The sequence below is a fragment of the Patagioenas fasciata genome, chromosome 4 (genome assembly GCF_037038585.1).
Source record: "Patagioenas fasciata isolate bPatFas1 chromosome 4, bPatFas1.hap1, whole genome shotgun sequence".
Classification (NCBI taxonomy): Eukaryota; Metazoa; Chordata; class Aves; order Columbiformes; family Columbidae; genus Patagioenas; species Patagioenas fasciata.
This window is the reverse complement of record NC_092523.1, coordinates 35016937-35037332: the sequence shown is the minus strand read 5'-3', so window position 1 is coordinate 35037332 and position 20396 is coordinate 35016937. Positions and strand designations below refer to the sequence as shown.

The 20396-nt window shown below is 44.3% G+C and overlaps 1 protein-coding gene across 7 annotated transcripts in view; it reads right to left on the bottom strand.

Moving 5' to 3' along the window:
* Positions 1 to 19095, bottom strand: part of IRF2 (interferon regulatory factor 2) — a 51200-nt gene extending 32105 nt beyond the window's left edge. For 2 of the 7 annotated variants that reach the window (XM_071807639.1, XM_071807638.1), the window contains exon 1: positions 12448 to 12466. Coding sequence is in view for 2 of the 7 variants with exons in the window: in XM_065837423.2 (XP_065693495.1) it covers positions 840 to 845 (6 nt within the window). In the remaining 5 variants the exon portion in view is untranslated. Of the gene's footprint in view, positions 1 to 729; positions 974 to 12447; positions 12507 to 18832 lie in introns of those variants that run through there. The other 5 variants (XM_071807640.1, XM_065837423.2, XM_065837425.2 and 2 more) reach the window with 5 other exon arrangements.
* Between the last annotated feature and the right edge of the window lie 1301 nt (positions 19096 to 20396).

Here is a 20396-nt window from a genome sequence, read left to right as displayed (position 1 = left end):
TTATAACAGCGACTTTGGATTCGTGCAGGAGCCTGCCCTCAGAGCAACTAAGAGGATAAAGCCTTCTCTATGGCATAAAACACTCTTCTGTACATCTGGATTAGGAAAACTTTCACCTGAAGACGACTCATCACATTGGCAAAAGCTTGTCTGCTGATACAGGCAGGATACCAGAGGCCGCAAAGAAAAGCAATTACACTCCTGAAGAGACCTTTTTCCTTTTTTTGGCCCACATACTTGCATTTGCAGAAGACTTTTTTTTGCCAAGAAAAAAAAAATAACCAAAAAATTCACATGCAGGAGGCATCACTGTACTAACTAAAATTATGCACTTGCTAAGGAGAGTTTTCAAATGGCTCCTTCTGTCCCATAAACTTGACTAAAATGATGAAAAATACATTTTACATCACAGCAATTTATCAGACCACTTTGGTTCTGGCTGAGTAATTTGATGCCCTCCCTCCAGTTGTCTCTGATCAACCCAGTCACTGATTTTTTTAGCCACTATTTTACATTTTGACACTGCTTAGCTAGGAAGTGAGTGCTTTACAGCCTCCACAGCTGCACCACACCCCCTTATATTATTCAGTTAAGACTCAAACTGACTTCTTTTTCTCTCTCTCACACACACACGTGACCCTGATGCCACTTCCCTGTTTAGAGCTGTAAATTATTGACATAAGAGTCCAAAGTCTTGAACCTGAGGCAGAAAATTCTAAAAACATTAACCTATCTCAGGCATCGCTCTGAAAGTGCCAGCCGGAACTAGATGCAGATTAAAGCACCGCATTAAACTCCTGTTAAGCAGCCTGCAACCCATCATTGCCATGGTCAAGTACTTGCATTTAGGCTGCTTCTTCTCCTTTCCCCCTCTGCACCGGGCTCAGCTCCTTCCTCTCTCCTTTGTTCTTCACATCTGTGTTCTCTGCATCATTCTTAACTTCTCTGCTCTGCTATTCTTGTCACCTTTGATCTTAAAAAAAAAAAAGGAGGAAAAAAATGAGTAGGCCATGTATTTGAAAGCACACAACAATGACACAAATGTAAATGGGTTTGTTCTTGCTTCCTATGGGAGTACAGGCATCAGACAGACTAACAATTAGGCAGTACCAAGTCCACACCCAGCATAAGAGGAAGAAAAACGTTCAAAGTTTCCTCTCATTGCTCTGAGGACATGTATTTCCTGAAACTAATAAGGAATTAAAACCTGAGTGCAACAATAAAGCTCTTTGATGTGTTCAGAGATTTTACCAGCAGCCATGCTCACACTAATCTCTTAGCAAACATATTGGCATTTTATTTATTACTGCGTGGAGCTGGTCAGCTGCAGTCTTTGTCCACTGACTACGAATTTCTAAAATAGCTCAGAAAACAGTTGCAACTGCTCAGGTCCCTTTCAGGTTCACATCAGACATGAAAAAAAAAAAGCCAACTCCAGGACCCAACAGCAGCCAGGCCCTTGTGCAAATCCCCTCTCTGTGCAAGAGGGAAGCTGTTTTCTGGGCAAGCGCAACATGAATGCAGCCTTTTCTGCCCCAGGATGGTGGCAAGCAGCTGGCTGTGCCACTGCAGCCCTCTCCGCTTGTCACCAGCAATTCCCATCCACGTTGCAAGACTGTACACAGGAGGTCTGTACCACCTTCCCCTACTACACATTGGGTCAAAGCTGAAAAATGCAAATGGCAATGTTCTAAATAAGTAAGCAAATTTGTATTCAGCTGTCCAGGAAAAAAACAAGTAGATGCAACAATCATCTTATGCATTTCTTTGTAAGATATTCTTAAGTATGCATGCAGTTTGAGTCAATTCCAGGAACCACTGTGCATCATCTTCAGCATTCGAGTGCTCCCATTCAGCAGTAAGACTTGTCTTCTGGGTAATGAGCCCTTCAGACAAATATCAAGCCCATCTGGATAAACAAATGAGACAGAAGGCAGAAAAGTCATCTTGAAGTTAGCAGCAACGAATCGCACTTGGGACAGGCAACGGAGAAGAAACAGAAGCTGCCTTTGTCCAAAAGCAATGCATTTCAGGAGATGAGAAAGCTACCAGCATAACTACTACAAGGAAGGTGGTCTTGCCCAGAACTGCACGGTAGACCCAGTCATCTCTTCCCTGCCATGTCTCCAGGGGCTTTCGCAGCTGTTGCCCCACAGATGCTGTGGTGCTCATCTCCTTTCCAGCACCCTGGGACTCCTCTGGGACTGGCACCTGCAGCTGGCAGCACGCACCTTCACAACCATCACCCACATCAAAGAAAATAGATCCAAGGTAGTTGGAAAAGAGGTTTGGCTTGTGAGAAGGGAGGAATGGCTCCCAAGATCTGTTTATCTGAAAGTAAAACCAAACCCAGCTAAAAATAACCTGCAACGATGTCCAGCTGGAGGGAATGGTGGGCATCTTCTGAAGGAACATCTTTCACAGAGGAGCAAGCACAACGTGCTTCTGCTCATCAAAACACACCTCCTGCTCCTCTAAAAGCATGTGCTGCAGAAAACAAAGCATGATGTCTTCAAAAGACATCCCCAGAGCCTTCTGCCTCAGGACAGTACTGATCACAATGGTGCCAAAATGTAGTGGGTTTTTCGGCAGTTGCAAGTCAACAATATCCTTCTGATGAAAACACCAAGTCAACTCTACCGAGTAACTGACTGTGGGAAATGAAGGTGCCACATCTCCCCTCTAGAGCTGTCAAATGCATGATTTATTTTACAGAAAGAAACATCAACTTCTGCAGTGCCTCAAAAGAAGCCTCTCCCTGTCACTAAACGGGGTTAACGGGTGAACTTGGGAGTCTTATTTCAATGGCTCCAGGGGGAAGAACCTGAAGTCCATCCATCAGTGAGTAGGACAACCACCTTCTGCCATCAAGAGTCATGCAAGTTTGTAAAGGTCTTTGAAATTCTTCAAAATAGGCAGCAAAGGCATGCAAAGTTCCAGCAGTCATCATCTAACACCAAGCCAGCTTCACCCTCCATCAGAATACATTCATTATAAAGCAAACCTACAAAGCCAGAAATGAAGGTGAGCCATATAAAACACCAGGGATGCCAAGTTCCTTCACTCCAGTGTTTACCCAGCAGAAAGGAAAAAGCAGAAACAGGAAAAAGCAGAAACAGTCAATCCTTGTAAGCGAACGAAACATCAACAATTATAATCTGAAGCAGGCTGTAAAACCAGGAGCACCTATGCACCTATCTCCTACTCTTGGTCAATGGTAATGTTGCACTTCCCCTGCAGACTTACACCTACAGAGCAGAATCTAGGTGCAGGTGACTGTATTTTTTGTATTAGGACAAGTGGACTCCTACCAGTATTTTTCAGAGCTATCAAGGCATCCGGTTCCAATCAGCTTCACCATTACCTCCTGAGCTGTGAATACCCAACGGCTGGCTGAAGCAAACCCCTTCAGAAGCCTGGCTACATTTACCAGCCTGAACCTTCACACTCAGGTTAACTGGGAGAAAAATAGCTTAATGCCTGTCTTGTGTCACCTGGCACCATCCTCCTCTGCCTCAGAGAGATCATGCTCAGAGATAGCCAGGCTGGCAGGGGGGAGGAGAGAAGCCAGCTGGAGCTGCAGGGGGAAGGAGCAGCTCCAGTTCCAGCAGCAGCAAAGGAGCACCTCTCACTCCATTCTCCTCACAGCCTTCAGTCCCATCCCAATTTTGTCTCACGCTAACACTGCTCTTCGTATCAACAACTTTGTGACCAAGACCTGGGAACTTAAGCACGCTTCCAAGCAACACTTCTTTCTGTAAGGCTTTTTTTGTGTGTTTGAACCTAGATCATGGCTCTCATCCTACTACACATGTGACAGTGCAACAAAGAGAGGAGGGCACTCCAATATTGGAGCAGGAAGGAGCAGCTGGGGAGAACAGGGAGGAACACCTTAATCCAAAACTGCTAATGAAGCCCCTGTACTTCAAAACCACAGCTTCAAACTTAGACTCTGCGACCTCCAGCATCTCTCTGGGGAGAGCACAGGAAAATGCTTAACACTCCCAGAGACCCATGTTGGAGTCAAACTTTCTGGCATTATGTTGAAAATAATCACTGTTTGTTTTTTCTTCTGGTTTATCACTGTCCCATGTTGGGGGAAGGGAAGAATAATCTCGAAGAAACATAAGCAACTGCTAATGCAAACAGGACCTAAGAAAGCATTTTTCTACCCTACAAGAAAAAAGGAGCTTATTTAGACATGGAAGCAGGGCTGTCTGCCAGGAACTCATTTCATGAACGCTTGCCATCCTTAACAGGACAGCCAGTCTTCGAGAACCACAATTTTTACCCGTATCTCCTACAAATGTAGTAAGGCTGGTAGCTCCCTTCTCTCACTCCATTTTTACCATCCACTTCCTTCTTAAAGGGGGCCACAGTCAGAAGCAGTCACCTTTATCAACAGACATTCAGACATCATAAAATTATTCCCAAACAAGCGTCGAGCATGCAAGACACTAACCCCAACTCAGCAGCATTTGCCTGGAGGGGCAGGTCACCAGGAGCCTGCGAGGATCCAAGCCCCACGCAAGAAACATGGCCCACAGACGCGCTGATGCCACAATTCACGGAGGAACTATTTTGACCTTCTTTGAAGCTTTATTTATTGCACGATTCGTGCTAGTCCTGCAATTAGTCCAGACTATTTTCGCAACTAAATGCTCCAAAAACATGATGGAGGCTACCCCTGACAAGTTATAAACTGTCCTAATGCTGCAGATGTGACTGGGAGGAAGATTGTTGCGGAGGTCAGAGCGCGCAGGGTCTGCTGGAGCTGGGTCAGCACAACCCAGCGAGGAACACGGGGACCAGAAGGAGATCAATCAATAACACTGCTCTGACCACCGCACGGTGCTCTGGAAAATGAGCTTTCTATAGAGAAATCACACCGGCAGCCTGGGGTGAAGCGCACAAGCCAACTTGCTGAGATAGACTCAGCTGAAAGAAGGGAGTCACCACAGCAGAAGGAAGGAGAGCAGGGGTATGGCAATGTTTTTATGAGTAGTCCCCAAAGGGCACTGAGCAAGTAGCTGTCAGCACAGCATTCTTAAGATGCAACAAACCATACTGAATTTCAGCTCTAACCTACTTCACGAGATGTATTTTTCTAAGATTCTTTACGCAAGACTCTTCAGAAGGAAACTCGGAGCACTTGTTTATTTTTAAAGATATATTAGCAAAATATGAGTTATTTTCAAGAGCTACTCATCTTTAAAGACACATGAGAAAATATGTAAGTGATGGCTGGATTAAAACCTACACATACATATATATTTTTTTCATTCCATAATGTCCAATAAACACCTTATAGTCCTACCCACTCTCTGCTAAAACATTCTAGTAAGTTTGACTTTGGTTTTTGCCCAACGGAAGATAATACTCCTGCCATACAGAAAGTGCAACCTTTGAGAACAAAGAGATCTTCACTAGAATTACAGCAACTTTAGACAGAAAGTGAAAGCAACAGCATGTCAGGCATTAAATCTGAACAGTACGAGATGTTCTATTCCCTTCAGTTTCCCTCCCTCTGACAGCATCTGGATAACTGAAAAGGCACAAAGGTTATCCCAAAAACATACGCTACTCCAGGCCTACAGATTTTTTTATTTTAAATATATTCCTATGGAAGTAAAAAAAAAATAATCTGAAAAAGTAATTCCTCATTCCAAATCACAAAACATTCAGTTAAAAAATTTGCCAGTACATGGAAATGTCGCTAATGGTTGTGAGAAGGTAAGGCGGGATAAGATACTTTGAGATGCATTTGTGAAGCAAGCAGTAACCTTTCCCCAGAGCTGTGAAAAAACATCTGTACCCCAGAGCACTTGTGCAGAATACTGAATGGTATCTACTTCACTTTTCTCTGCAAATACAGAACTGACAATATTTTTTCTTTCTAAAGTTATCTTGTGCTTTGCTGATAAGCTTTCAAGTATTCCCTTTGTTTGCTAATGCTGATGCAGTTCAGAAAAGCATCAATCACCCTGTGTGACCAAACAGATATGCTGAAATGAGACCATACGCTAATTTTAGGATTCAGAGAAATGGGTTCTGTATTTGTCCCTGTGCCAAGGCTGTTCCGGGATACGCGGAAACATGATCTTATTTTAAGGAACAGTACTTGGAGCAAAATTCTGTCCCTTGGTCACAGCTTGGAGTCTGCCTTCATATAGGATTTCGCATATAGGACCACCTTTTTCAACTGTTCCACTGCAGACGCCTGTACATGTTTAACCATATGGACTTCAAGCAAACACGTGCTTGGAAGTCAAGCTAGTCAGAGGGATAGACACTCTTCCTGGCTAGGAAAACCTGCTAGCCTCATCTCCTTTGAAATACATCAGAAATGTGAGACTGACACTGAAACACAGACAACTGAACTGCACTTTACCCAGATGTTCCAATTTTAGACACCTGAAATCCTCCTGCCCGCAGCCCACAGGGAGACCTCTACTCTGTGCATTTCCCACCTGCCATGAGGAGGAGAATCTTGCCATCGATGCTGTGCAAGCAGAATTAACATGCCTTCTTTCTCATAACCTCAAATTATGCAAACATCTGTATCGTTTTTGGAACCAACAGCAAAACACGTAATTAAAGTAGCATCAGCAAATGAGGAAAAGTGGGCCTGCCTTGCCATTCTCAGAGGTGGAAGGGATAATGCTTCAAAACAAAATACTGAAGCTCTTGGCATTGGAAAACAGAGATATGAAGCAAGATAACACGTAAAACCCTACAAAAGGTTTTTTGGATCCATGGACAGCTAGACAGCAAAACTTACCCTCTCTGATCTTTCAACTGCATGTATTTACAGTGCCTCCTTCATTTCCTAGGAATACTCTGTCTGTGATGCCCTGTTGAACAGGGAGGGATGGGGGAAACATCACAACCCACTGGTAGATTTGCTTATCACTAAGCATCCCTCGCCTTGCGCTCCCTTAAATCGTACCTGATGTCGGACTGCTTCACAGACCCAGCTCCTGTGCTGACTGTACTCCAGACCCACACTGCAGCTACGGCAGTATTTTTCCTCCTCTTTCCTAACACTTTGGTGGCAGCAGCAAAGATGCTGAGAACATGCTACATCCTTCCTCCCCATCACCAAGAAAAATAATTCACCACAGGCAGGAAAGGTGGTATCTTATTTGCTCATGTGCCTGCAAGAAGGAGGAAAAATCCATCAAGAAAGACATGACCTGAAGAGCAGGCGGGGTGGGAGCGTGCAGGTCCTGGGCAGACTGGTATAAGGCTTGGCCTGGCCATTAGGAAGAACCTGTACAGGCAACCAATGAGCAATACTTCACCTGCTTCCCTAGGCTCCCAAACCAAATGTGACAGGGCTACATGACCATGGTTGGTAAGGGGAAAGCTCTGTGGGGTGATGAAATACCCAAGAACCCAGGCTGAATTCAAGCTAGCAACAGCTACACAACTTCCCAAGCCCCTGCTTGGTAGGGACCAGGCTGTGCCCACCTTTGGCTGTAGGGAGGTGTAAGGCAGATGGAGGAGGAGAGAAGCATTCAGTATACCCCTCTCTTATGCTGTTGTACCCAAGAAAGACACACAAAGGTAGAAGAAAAGCCCAAAGAAAAGCCCATCCATCCTCAATGGACAGAGGGCAAAAGCCACTCCTATCACCCAACACTGCCTGGAAGAACAAAAAAAAAAAAAAAAAAAAATGAAGGAGTATTAAAATAAGCATTACAGACCGCCTGATAAACATGCCCAGGAAAACATACAATGGGAACTCATACTGTATATACAGTGTGTTTCATCAGCCCTATAACATTTCTGTTCCACCCAAAGGGTGTTAACATGCCCTGGCTGGGATTCAGACATTACACATCTAAACAGACTCTTTCCTTTGGTTTCCATGCAAAGCTTATTCTCCCTCGGCAGCAAAGATGTGAGTTGTTATTTTGCAGTGATCTCAGGCATTACCAAGGTAGCCCTCAGATTTGCAGACTAGAAGTGCATTGAAGAAAAGCCATCTTATTTTAAGGCAACAGAACCAGAGGGCTGGTTATTTGCTTCTGGACTTGGCTGGAATTACACAATCCTTCAGCCTCTCAATACCTCCAATAAAATTCCCCTTGCACTGTCTCCTGTGTTGAACACTGTCAAGACACTTGAACAACATGACATCTGTGGCTGAGCCCATTCACTTTTCTGGCATCACAGCTGGGAACTCGGCTAAGGCTTCTAACAGATTCTTAAAGATCATCTTCACAGCATCCCTACCTCAACAACCATCTGCATACCCATGAATGTCTGTAAGTCTGGTGACAACACAAAATTATTGCTTTACTTTCAGCTTTAAAGGAATACTTTGTTTCCTGGGGGGGTTCTGCCATTTGTTTCCCAGGTCTTGCCTGAAGTGAAGATGGAGACGTCAGATTCTGGTGGCATCAGGATGACAATGCAAGCGACAGTCAACAGCATGTGATTAGAGAAAACTCTTCTGCTGTCACCTCCTCCAGGAGTCTCAAAAGCAGCAGTAACATCTACCTGATTTATTTCTTTCTTGAGCTTTAAGTCTGATGATTGTTCAAACCTTGTCTTCAGTATCTCAAAAGAAAAGCTGCCTAGAAGAGACACGGTGGTAACTTTTCAGTAGTTCAGCTGTACTGCACTCAGATAAGTTTGGGAAGGGTTTGTTTACAAAAAGAAAATTGTTGGCATGGTTGTGAGGGAATAATTAATTCCTTGCATTGAGGAGCAGTTATCCCCCCCCCAAATCAATTTTATTCTGGAATTAAGTGCCCACACACAACTCCACTCCTGAATACACATGTAATAGCTGCTGCTGCTTAGCAGTGTCTGTTGGTATCCACAGAAGCCAAACCCTGTCCGTTCTTGAAAGCTGTCAGGAAAACTCAACATTTGACACCTGACTCATAAAAAATTTTCCAGCCTGGTGAAAACCAGAAGGCCATTAAGGCTCAACCAATTATCAAGAATCACTTATTTTACCATACTGATGCAACTCAACAGCATTTTTTGTCTCTCCATGGCTCTGGTAGATCAACGCATTCTTACATGCTCTATGACTGAGTTTACAGGAGACATCCCTGAAACCTTTAACAAGCACAATATGTTTCCTACATATGTCCCTCTGAAAGCAGTGGAAAATCACACATACAAGTATCTGCAAGATCAGGATCTTAAATTGCAAAAATACTTTTTAAAGCCTGGGCAGCCTTCATCTCTGTGTCCTGTCTAGCATTCTTCTGCCTAAGTACAGGGTCAGTGGTTTATGGGGTGCTAAATATAAGAAAAGCAGCCATCATAACATGAAAGTCCTTAATCTCAGTGTTCCCACACTGGTGGCTTGTGAGGCTCAGGCAGGATTGTAGAGAAGACAATGACATTTCAGAGGCACTCAGAGAGGCAGAAAAATTATTCCAGATAGCTAACACAGAGAAATGTATTCAAGGAAGAGTTTTCACATTCACTGGCCATGACCTGCACCTGATGTAATCCACCTTGATTGGACTGGGTTTGTTTCTCACAGCTACCTTTGTTTGTATAACGTACTGTTCTGCAACACACAGCAAAAACTATTTGCACACTGCACTAAAGTGTGATTTAATATTTGCTTAAAGCTTTCGTTTTATTGTTTGGGCAAGGGCAGTTTCTGCCACTGAAGTTAATAGCTAACCCGCACCTACACTGTTGCTACCCGAACTTCTAATCACTAACACAGCATCCAGAACCAAGAGCAGAAGACACAAACTGTCTCTGCTTAACCTCACAGTGAGCACCAAAACCAGCCCTTTTAAGAAAGTAGTTCCTCCTTTACTTCCAAGAGATGGTCTTAAAGAAAAGCATATTCTACTCCGGATTCGTAGAAAACACTCTCCCGCTTACTTAGACGCTTGCTTTACAGACAGATCACAGCAGGCACAGACCTGGGGGCTGGGATCATCTGAATCACCCACACTGTGAGCTGGAAACATGTCTGTCACATGCACTTATTTACAGTTACAAAAATAGCACCATGAAAGAAGCAGATGTGTTGAGCACAAAAAATAAATTGGATTAGTTATTACAGAGATATTGCTTGGCACTGGAGAATTTAACAGAGAAATGTCTTTCCTTTGTATATACACTTGAAAGGCTTGCACTTGAAGAGCGCTAAGTATTAAATGCTCAATACCGACGCTTGTTGTAACGATATGATGTAATTCTCCTTTTTATAAAAATGCTTCTCTTTCCACAGCCACAGGACACACAGGAATTTAACTCATTTGCTTGCTGAGATACGAATAGTTAATAGGATTGGTTACAAAATGTGCTCTTAATTTTTAAGTTTTTATGTTGACCACAGACCAACAGCAATGAGACAGCCTCAATTTCTGATCTGCAGCTATTTCTGTCTTGGAAGTTTCCAAAAATACTACTGAGCTAGAGTGAGACCACTGCACTCATCTTCATTTCTCATCTAAGCCAGATAAATATTATCAAACTAAACAAAGCTAGTCTTCATCAGCTTCTCTCATTAACCTCAAATTTCCAGAACAGTTCTGACACCCAAAGAATTAAGTTCTGATATGCTTGAATGCAATGTTTGCAAATGTGAGAGAATTAGACCTCTGGAAGTGAAGTCTTTCATTATACCGTACTACAGCTCTAGCAGAGCAGTGATTGTCCAGGCTTCAGCCCAACACCCAACATTTTGGTTGTCAGAGCCCAGGAGCATGTGTCTCTGCGTATGAGAAGGATATTCATTCAAGCTTCCACAGCCACCCAATGTTTGGCCATCTTCTCCCTAATTCAGCAGCTAGTTCTCAAGGTCAAGAAGGACCTTCTAGCTGCTGATTTGTGGAAATGCAGTGAAAACATCTGCATTCATTTCATGTCATCAGCAAAGCTGACATCAGAGATAATAACATCTTCTGGCTACTATCGATCTGACCAAGATCTAAGTGGATGACCTCAAAGGTGGGAAAGCAAAAAAAAAAAAAAGCCCACCACATATTTTATACCTGATTCTATCAGCAATTCACATCTCAACATGAATAAAGTTCAAGCACAACTACCAACTGAATCACTCACTTTCATCATACTGGATGTCATCATCTCCACTGTACTTTCTGTATGAATTTGCCACAATATTTCAAAAGGTTACTTCCGTGACTGAAGATGCTGTTTCCCATCCTGCGAGGTCGTCACCCAGATCACTGGGTGTGAAAAGTGGTACTTGGATAAATCAGGGAGAGCGACTCCTACCCCCTACTGCATAGTCTGCTAAAAGAGAGCTGTCATGTCAAGTCAAATTTACCAAAAGATGAAATAACTAATAAAATTGTAATAATTTTCCAAGTTCAGCTCTCATGCTTCTTTGCTCTTTATTTATTCTTTCATTTTTGCCAACTGGGAAATGAAAATCAATGGAGTCAGTTTCACTTTTGTTTATATTTGGTTTCAATTTTATCCACAAGTTTTGCTTTCAAGTTTTTCATGTAACACTGTTGGGATTTCAGATCCTGCAGGAAAGCTTTCAGTAAGTTAAAAACCTTAGTCTCCTATCCTGCCTTTTTTGGTAATGTGGAATTATTTTTATTTTTGATAAACTTTATAAGTTGCTGTCACAATTTCGGAATGTGTCTAGGGGTAGGAGGCGTTTTGATTTTACAAATTAACATGCCACATCCAGTTAAATTCAGTAGTTTAGTATTTTCCACTGGATTCATCTCTTAGGTGCATATAAAGCACAGTTCCAGAATTCAATGGAATGCCTTAAAAGAGCAACCAGTGAACCAAATGCACAAAAGCCTGTATCACACACCAAGTGCATGTTACATATATATAGATATATGCATGAAATGCCCATAAAGACCTAAACTTAACTGCTGCTTGAACTAATTGAAGAATTAAGGCATTATCTTGCTTACGTAAACCTGTAAAAGGTTTGCTTGCAATGCTGTGAAGCAATGTCCAATACGAATATTACAGCACAGATTTTGTCTTCTGTGTGCTCAGGAAGCCCCTCAAGTCACACATATCCCTCCATACACATCAAAAAGCAGAACTTAACCACATTTTCAGACTTTCTTAAAACAAACCGTAAGCAGTAGTTCCCTTTTGTACTGTTACCAGTGTTAAGCACGTAAGTCTTTAAATTAAAAAGTACTTAAAATAATTTTGCAGCGAAAGCAAAATGGTTAGACAAGATCCACTGTCACACATAGTTTGAATGAAAGGACAAATAGAAATACTTTTGCTTCTGCAACACCTTGACTCCATTCCTAACACTAGATATGCTGGGAGCTACAAATCAAACCTGTAAAGCTCAGCTGAGAAACTATCAAACCATAATCTGATCTATTCTTTAAAGGGCAAAAATACGGAAATTATTACTTCCAAACTCATTTTGAAAGCCAGCAACTTGTATAGCAACAACTGAACATTAAAATAATTCAAAGTTAGAATTTAGTTCTGTACCTTTGGTGAAACAACATGCCACGTGCAGCTGAATTTTCTCCCGGATTCCTGTGTCCAAGCTGCAACAAGATAAAAGTCTGCTTTGTACTGAAGACTGCTGTACATTTGTTGCAATTCGCCCCTGAGCAAACAAAGGGGTCAAAAGATTTCCAACACACACAGAGCCAGGCTTCCAGTATACTACACATTAAGAAACCAAACATTACTCTACTGCTTACCACTTCTTTATTTGCTCCCTAGCTCACTGAAAAAAGAAAACGGTAATTTTTCATCAACTTCCAAAAAAATTGGAAACATACCCAACACTAACTGGAAGAGCAAGTTTTAAAACTGTTTTATAGCCTATCAATAAGAAATATGTGCTATATAACGTATTATTTATGCTATATACAAAGTGTCTATTTCTATATTTTAATATATATGTAGATATGTAGGTGTGCATTTATATATATATCTGCAAATGTTAAACTCTTAACTGCTAACATGCATTCCCTTCCACTAACTGTTAACTGTTGATTCCACTTTCTCTTATTGGATATTTTAACCTATTTTAATCTTTACACAAGAGTTCACACATAATCAATACAAGGAAGAACCTTCATACAGTTCCAGCAAAACTTCTGAAAAAAAGATGGGGAAATTATTTAATCACACTTAATGATTTTTTCCATAATGCCATTTATACATGAGGAATATGCAACTTAATAAATCTGTTCCTCTCATTCACTGTACCCAGAATCTTTTTGGCCTGCTTATTTTTTGTTTGGTTTTTATACTTGTGATCTCAAAGGACAAACGAGAAAATGTTTTACACTAATCACAGTTTATTGCAGCATAAGCTATAATAAAACTTCTGTAAACACTACCTTATAGTTTATGCCCTCAATATCACAGTCATTGTAGGCCTTTGAAGAATCGTGTTTCAAAAGGGCAATCTTTACAAACAAGTCACAGAGATAAGTGAGAGTCCCACAAAAAGAGTAACACGTGATTAGTTTTACTTCTTTACCTACAAATGGACTGTGACTTTCAACATAAGACCCACAAAATATAAATTGAGGTTCTAATCCTGCAAACATCAGAGGAATTTTGCTGGGGTACCACTCCTACGCAACGTTAAATGTGTACAGGATGCACTTAACCTGACTGCAACACGTGTCGGGTTAACAAGCACAGGACCACCGTAGAAACACTTTTCTGCTGGAAGTTTCATAGCTTCTCTATGTTATCTGCAAATGGACTGCAGCTTATGCTTCTCAGTGGAGAAGGTTTCCTTTTGCAATTTTCAGCAATAATTCTTTATCAGAATCTGCAGTAATTCTTTGTGGGCAGACAGTGCTCAAATTTTGATACTGAACTCTTCTGACTGCTTAGTTGCACAGCAAGTTCCTCTCCAAGAGGCTGCCTAATCACTTGTGAACTCACACAAACTCCTGACATACCCAAAGTGGTCCCGCACACCACAAGGTATATATTGCAGGACAAACAACTCCGGTTACTTTGAAACTGCCTCCCAATTGTTTTATTTGGGTCTTGTTTATCTGTCCTGTTACCTATTCACTTTCTTCATGACACTAATGACTTTAAAGAACATCACCACAATCTCTTCAGTCACTTCTTTTCCAAGCTACTTGCTTTTTCACAAAAACTCTTTCATACCCTTGCATGTCTTTGATGCCCCTCTCTGTAGCTAATCAGCTTTCACTACACCCTTTTTGAGATGAGGGAAGAAAATCTGTTAACACTATTCAGGAGAGGGGAGCAACATGGGTTTATAGTGGCATGACAGTGTTTTCTTTTTTTACTCCTAATAATTCCGAACGTGCCTCCTCCTTTCTTCACCACTTCTGGGCACAGAGCTTATGATTATCTGTGTTATATGATAATTTCCTGAGTAAAAAGTCAGTTCTAACTTCATCTTTGTGTACAGAAAGTTAAGATAACATCCCCTTCCATGCACATTATACTTGCATCCAGATTTCGAATATGAGATCCTTCTGCAATCTTTGCAGTTCGGCCTTTGGGATTTTACTGCTCCAAATGAGCTAATACTACCAGCAAACTTGTCACATCACCACCTCTCCCTTCATCTGCTGAACAGCACAGACCCTGGGGAGGACAACTGGCAACCTCCTTTCATTGAGCAAACTGACCATGACCCTATGACCCCAAGCAACCTGATGGCACTTTGAAACTGGCCCTGTTCTAAGAGGGACTGTATCAACCAGACCTCAACAACAGCTCAGCAATGCCTTTAGAGAGAGCTCCAGAAGACTTCAGAAGACTCACAACACATAACTAACTCCTCCTCAACAAAAGTCAGGCCTAGTTTTTGTCAATGTATCACATTTATACCCACGTTCATCAATCCCATTCACTACTTCCTTGCAAACAAGTAAACAAAAATGACTACCCTGGAGTTCTCAGTCTCCCCAGAACCCTTGAAACACTGACAGCTCATTTGTCACCTTCTGTTTCTGAAGCACTAAGGCAGAGCTACATAAAATGTGAAATTGCTGATACTTTACTTGTTAAGTTCCTTCAAAATTCTTCAACAAGTATCACCTCTTTCCATCTACTCCATCCTTCTCTACAACAGTTCATTGTGATACCCTTTCTTACAGACACTTCGATTTACGGTAAATCCTCCAATGTGTTCACTCCCTAAAAGAAAGAAAAAGCCTCCTGCAGGGCAATCTCCTTAAACTCTTTGTCAGTGAAGCAAGGCTCAAAGAATTTGATTCACTCTTCTGCTATGACTTTATCTTCCTTGGGCACTCCTTCTACACATGGATCACTTATCAGCAGGCTTCCTGCTTTTGATGCATTTCAAACACGATTTACGCATCATTTTCATGCCTTCAGCAACTTGTTCCATGACTTTTTTGGGCCTACCTTATTGTGTTTAACATAGATTTTATGGTTTTTTTTCCACCTTTCCCACTTAAAGACGAAGCTTCCACTTTTGAAAGATGTATTTTTACTTCTGCTGAGCTCATTTACTTTGCTTCTCATCCTGCTCAACTTTTCTGGTATTTGTCAGATGCCATGCAATTGTCCTGAGCCTTTACTATAGTGTCTTTGAAGAATTACATGCCACCTGCAAGTATTTTACATTTCTGGATGCCTTTCACCATTTATTTTTTTCCTCGCTTTATGAAGATTAACTTTTGAAAATTAAACACTGCCACAACAACCCCTGGCTTTATTGCTCCTGAAGCAACACTGAGGCTAAGTACATTACGATCGCAGTCAAACCACAGCTGGACAGCATTTTTAACATAAAATTCTGAACTTAATTCTTGCTGGCCAGGACTTCGACCAGAGCTGCTACCCACAGTACCCTTACATGCTACACCTAAGCAGCAGGTTTATTTAGCATCTAAAAAGTTAGTATCTGGGCAAGTTTCATGTTGGAACATGACAATCTATGTAGGGACAACTGAAGCCTCTCACTGTCATCGCATTTCCTACTCTTATAGCTTTTTTACTCTCCCTTAATATCCGATAGTCATTGTCAACATCTTGTTTGGGCATCAAGTCATATTGCCCTAACCTCTACTCCTCCTATACAGGCCTAGAACATCAGTTCACAAGATCCCATGTAACTTCCAAAACCACTTACTTCCTCTTTAACAAAAGTATCATGCTTCATGCACGCCACTCGGTTCTCTGTATGCTATCTGTAGTCCGTCCCTACAATCTCTGAGCTTCCACAAAGTTTCTGATGCTCCAAGTGTTACATCACAGAGATGTTATAATACCAGTTTTATAACCATAGGGATGATGCTCCTCTTCAAGACAGGATGTGTCATGGCAAACTTTACATTCTTCACCTGTCAGTTTTTCCCCACCGTTTCTTTACTAAAGTTATATTAATGTATACATAGTCTATATAAATAAGTATATGTTTTAACTTAAGGCATACATAGCCTGGCTGCAATTTTATGTAAATAAAACACATTATTCTAATGTAGACTCTTCCTGTTCAAACAAATATTTCCGTTTCCTCTTGAATCTTAACTCTTTTTTTCTGCATCGTTTACTCAACTGGGCATTAAGACACTGCCTCTCTCCAACTCCACCTGGCACCAATTATCAAAGCTCTCCACGCAATGGTGACCAGGGTCTTTAACCCCCATTGCTAGCAGCCTGCACGTTACTTCTCAAACCTCTTAGCTGCTCCTTCCCATGTAACACGGCCTGTGATGAACAGCTCTGTTCAAGGCATCTTCTGAAGTGTGACACTTTTGTAGTCAGCAAGTAACCAGGTGGCACCACAAAGCCATGTGTCAAATATAATGTCTGACCACTCTATACCTACCTCTGCCGACTAGCTGGGACCTCCAGCCTCAGCAAGACACCACCAGGGTCAGCAGACCGACACCTTGCCAGCCCTGTACCTAGCTGAAGAACTGCAACACAGCACATGACCATGATAAAGCGATGCCATGTCAACAGAGTCGGCACTCTCAGACCTTCCACCACCATCTACCAGTGAAAAGGAACCGCTGCACACAGGGGACATGTGAAGTAATTCTCCAGTGGGACATTATGAACAGGGGTTAGAGAAGGACACTGATGTCTCCAAAGGGGCTGGCGGCATGGAGAGATTGCAATTTCAGATGGAAACCATCTGCCTCACAGATCAATTCTGCTACTTTTGTAATTATGTAACTGTTTCTGTATTGAGATGGATTTAAACGTTGCTGCTCCACTCAACTCTCTTTTTATGGTACTAATGCAGGCATTCTGCAAAGGTTATTATATGCAAACCCATTAAGACTTAAATAAAATAACTATAAACTTAAACATGCCGTATTTCATCTCTAGAAACTGAGGGTCTAGTTTACAACTGCTCCTACACTCAAGAGACTGCTATGTGCAAGACCTTACCAGCACAGTAAGCTGGACTATAAATTATAACCATACACTAACCAGGAGAAAAGTTTCACACTCTGAAATTCCTTTATCTGAGCTATGTATCTAAATAAATAAGCCTCAAACACTCTGCTGTTTAGGTGCTCACACTTATCAAAAGGGGAATGTAAAGACCTAAATTTCTCTAGGAACCTGAGCTGAGAGATCTGATTCTTCAAGCACTTGCAACTTCGACCTCAGACATTGCGAGACGCTTGGAATTTGACCCTCGGCACTACACACAAACAAAACCCCCGTTCATAAATTTCCTCTGGGGGAAGACACCTAGGGCTCGGCCCTCCGCTTGCTGGTGTGGAGCAGGGCAGTGCTCTGCAAACTGCTGCGCAAGGAGCTGCAACACGGCAGCACTGCCTGTACCTACAAGAAAAGAGGCTATTCCCCAAAAAAAACAAAGACCAACCAAAACTAAAAAACAAACAAGCAAACGATAAACAAAAAACCCCAAACAAACACCAAAACCAGAACGGAGGGCACAGCTCAAGGCTGCCAAGTGTTCCAACGATGCACTTGCTAACGCTGGATTCATTGAGACCATACATCAGGAGAAATTAGAACCAGAAATGAGAAATGCTTGCCTTCTAAAGGTGTGTTTACTTTAAGATAGAGGCGGAAAGGCCTGCTGCACAGGAGCGAGGAAACACCCCTCGCACAGCGCCTGCCCTGTGCAGCACTCCACACAACTTCCTCCTTCCGCCACTCCCGCACAACCCACCCGCTGCGGCCCTACTGCCCCTGGCGCTCCGCTCCGTCTCGCCGCGCCAGCCCCTCCTCTCCCCGCGCCTCCGCTGCCATCCCCTCACAGCAGCACGGCTTCCCCCCCGCTCCCCAGCCGCCATCGTGGGCCATAACCCGCCCCGCCGCTTGTGTAACGAGCCGTGCGCGGGGCGGGGGCGCGGCGGGCGCGGAGGGGGCGGGGCCCCGAGGCCGCCCCGCGAGGCCCCGCCCGCGCGGCTCCAGGCATCCGCGGGGGCAGCGCCCCCCCCGTCCCGGCACGACCCCCGCCCGCAGCCCCTCCGGCCGCCCGCGCTGCGCCGCCGCCGCCACCCCCGCTCCCCGCTTCCTTATTGGGGCTACCGGCAGCATCCGAGCCCGCAACAAGTGCCCCCCGGCCCGGCCCGCGCCGCGCCCTGGCCCTCCAGATCCACCGCCCCCGCCTTTGTCTGCGCGCCGGAGCCCCCGCACCGGGGGGCGACGGGTGCCCCCACACACACCGCAGCTCCGCCGCAACCCGCCGCCCTGTCCTCTCCCGCCCCGTGCCCCTTCCCAAATGCAGCGGCGGAACCGCGCTCGGCCCGGCCGTTGCAGCCCGACCTTTTGTTTTTAAACCGACGCGCATCTGCCCGGCAGCCCCGCCGCCCCGCATGCGAAAATACCAGCAATGCGAAAAAAAAAAAAAAAAAAAGTATAATTTTTTTTTTAAATAGCAAAAAAAAAAAAAAATTACCTTGCCGGCCCGTTTTCGCGGCCCTTATATAATTCCTCAAGGTTACCGCCGTTGCCAGGGGACGCGAAATGGAAATGAAAACAGGCTCTGAATAATCGCGGGAGCAAAACTAAAAGTTAACTGCCTCCGCCCGGGCGGAGAAAGGTCCAGATCGAAAGCAAAACAAGGAGAGGAAGCGGCGAGGCCGCCGGCGCTTGGAAATCCCCCCGCCTCTCCGCCGGGCCGGGCCGGCCGCGCAGGCGGCGGGGGCAGGGCTGCGGCAGCGGGCGCGGAAGCGCTGCGCCCGGCACCGCCGCGGCACGGCAGGGAGCGGCACGGCGCTGCCCCCGCCCCGGCCACGGCAGCCGCGCACACCGCTCGGCCCCTTCCTCCCCGAACCCCCGCTCCCCGGCCATCCCGGGGAGCCGACCGAGCGCTTACATGGTGGGGGATTTCAGGACTAAAGCTTCCCCGGATGCAGCTATAGGACCACCGGTTCCTAAAGCATCTTTGTATGGTTTTAAGTCGAGGTCCGACTGGCGCGTAGGCAACTTACATTCGTCCATAGATTGACTTGTGACTAAGACAACTAAGTGGGGTGGTTAGTAGGTCGAGAGAGGCTCTCTTCCCCCTCTACTCTGCCCTGGTGAGACCACATCTGGAATATTGTGTCCAGTTCTGGGCCCCTCAGTTCAAGGACAGGGAACTGCTGGAGAGAGTCCAGCGCAGAGCCACGAAGATGATTGAGAGAGTGGAGCATCTCCCTTATGAGGAAGGGCTGAAAGACCTGGGTCTCTTTAGCTTGGAGAAGACTGAGGGGTGACCTCATTGATGTTTATAAATATGTAAAGGGTGAGTGTCACGAGGATGGAGCCAGGCTCTTCTCTGTGACAACCAATGATAGGACAAGAGACAATGGGTATAAACTGGAACACAGGAGGTTCCGTTTTAATTTTATAAGAAACTTCTTCACGGTGAGGGTGACGGAACAGGCTGCCCAGGGGGGTTGTGGAGTCTCCTTCTCTGGAGACATTCAGAACCCGCCTGGATGCCTTCCTGTGTAACCTCATCTAGGTGTTCCTGCTCTGACAGGGGGATTGGACTAGATGATCTTTCGAGGTCCCTTCCAATCCCTAACATACTGTGATTCTGTAACTCCCACCCCCAGCCAGCCCTAAATACGGGGCGGGGGGTCAGCCACATGCAGGGCTGGCTGAGAGCTGGAGCCACCGGCCCTGGAGGGGCTGAGGGCTGCAGGTGGTAAGGGAGCATTATCCCAAGAGGCACAAGACCGTGGCTCCAAGCAGGCTTTCCCTGAGACCCTGGGGAAGTCCATGCAGCTTGGCTCCTCCAGCACTGATGGCATCAGTTCCTGTGTCTCATCCCCCTCTGCTGAGGTGGGATTCATGGTCTAGGTCTGGTACACACACCGGCTGGGACTGACCTTATCTTTGGAAACAGACTATGCCACAGTCTTAGAATGAGGACAGTTTTAGACCGGGCTGTTTGAATCCAGCAAGTCTCAAGCAGCATTGCTTCAAGAGAGAGCTCTTGGATTTCAACAAATTTTGCAAGCTGCCGTTGG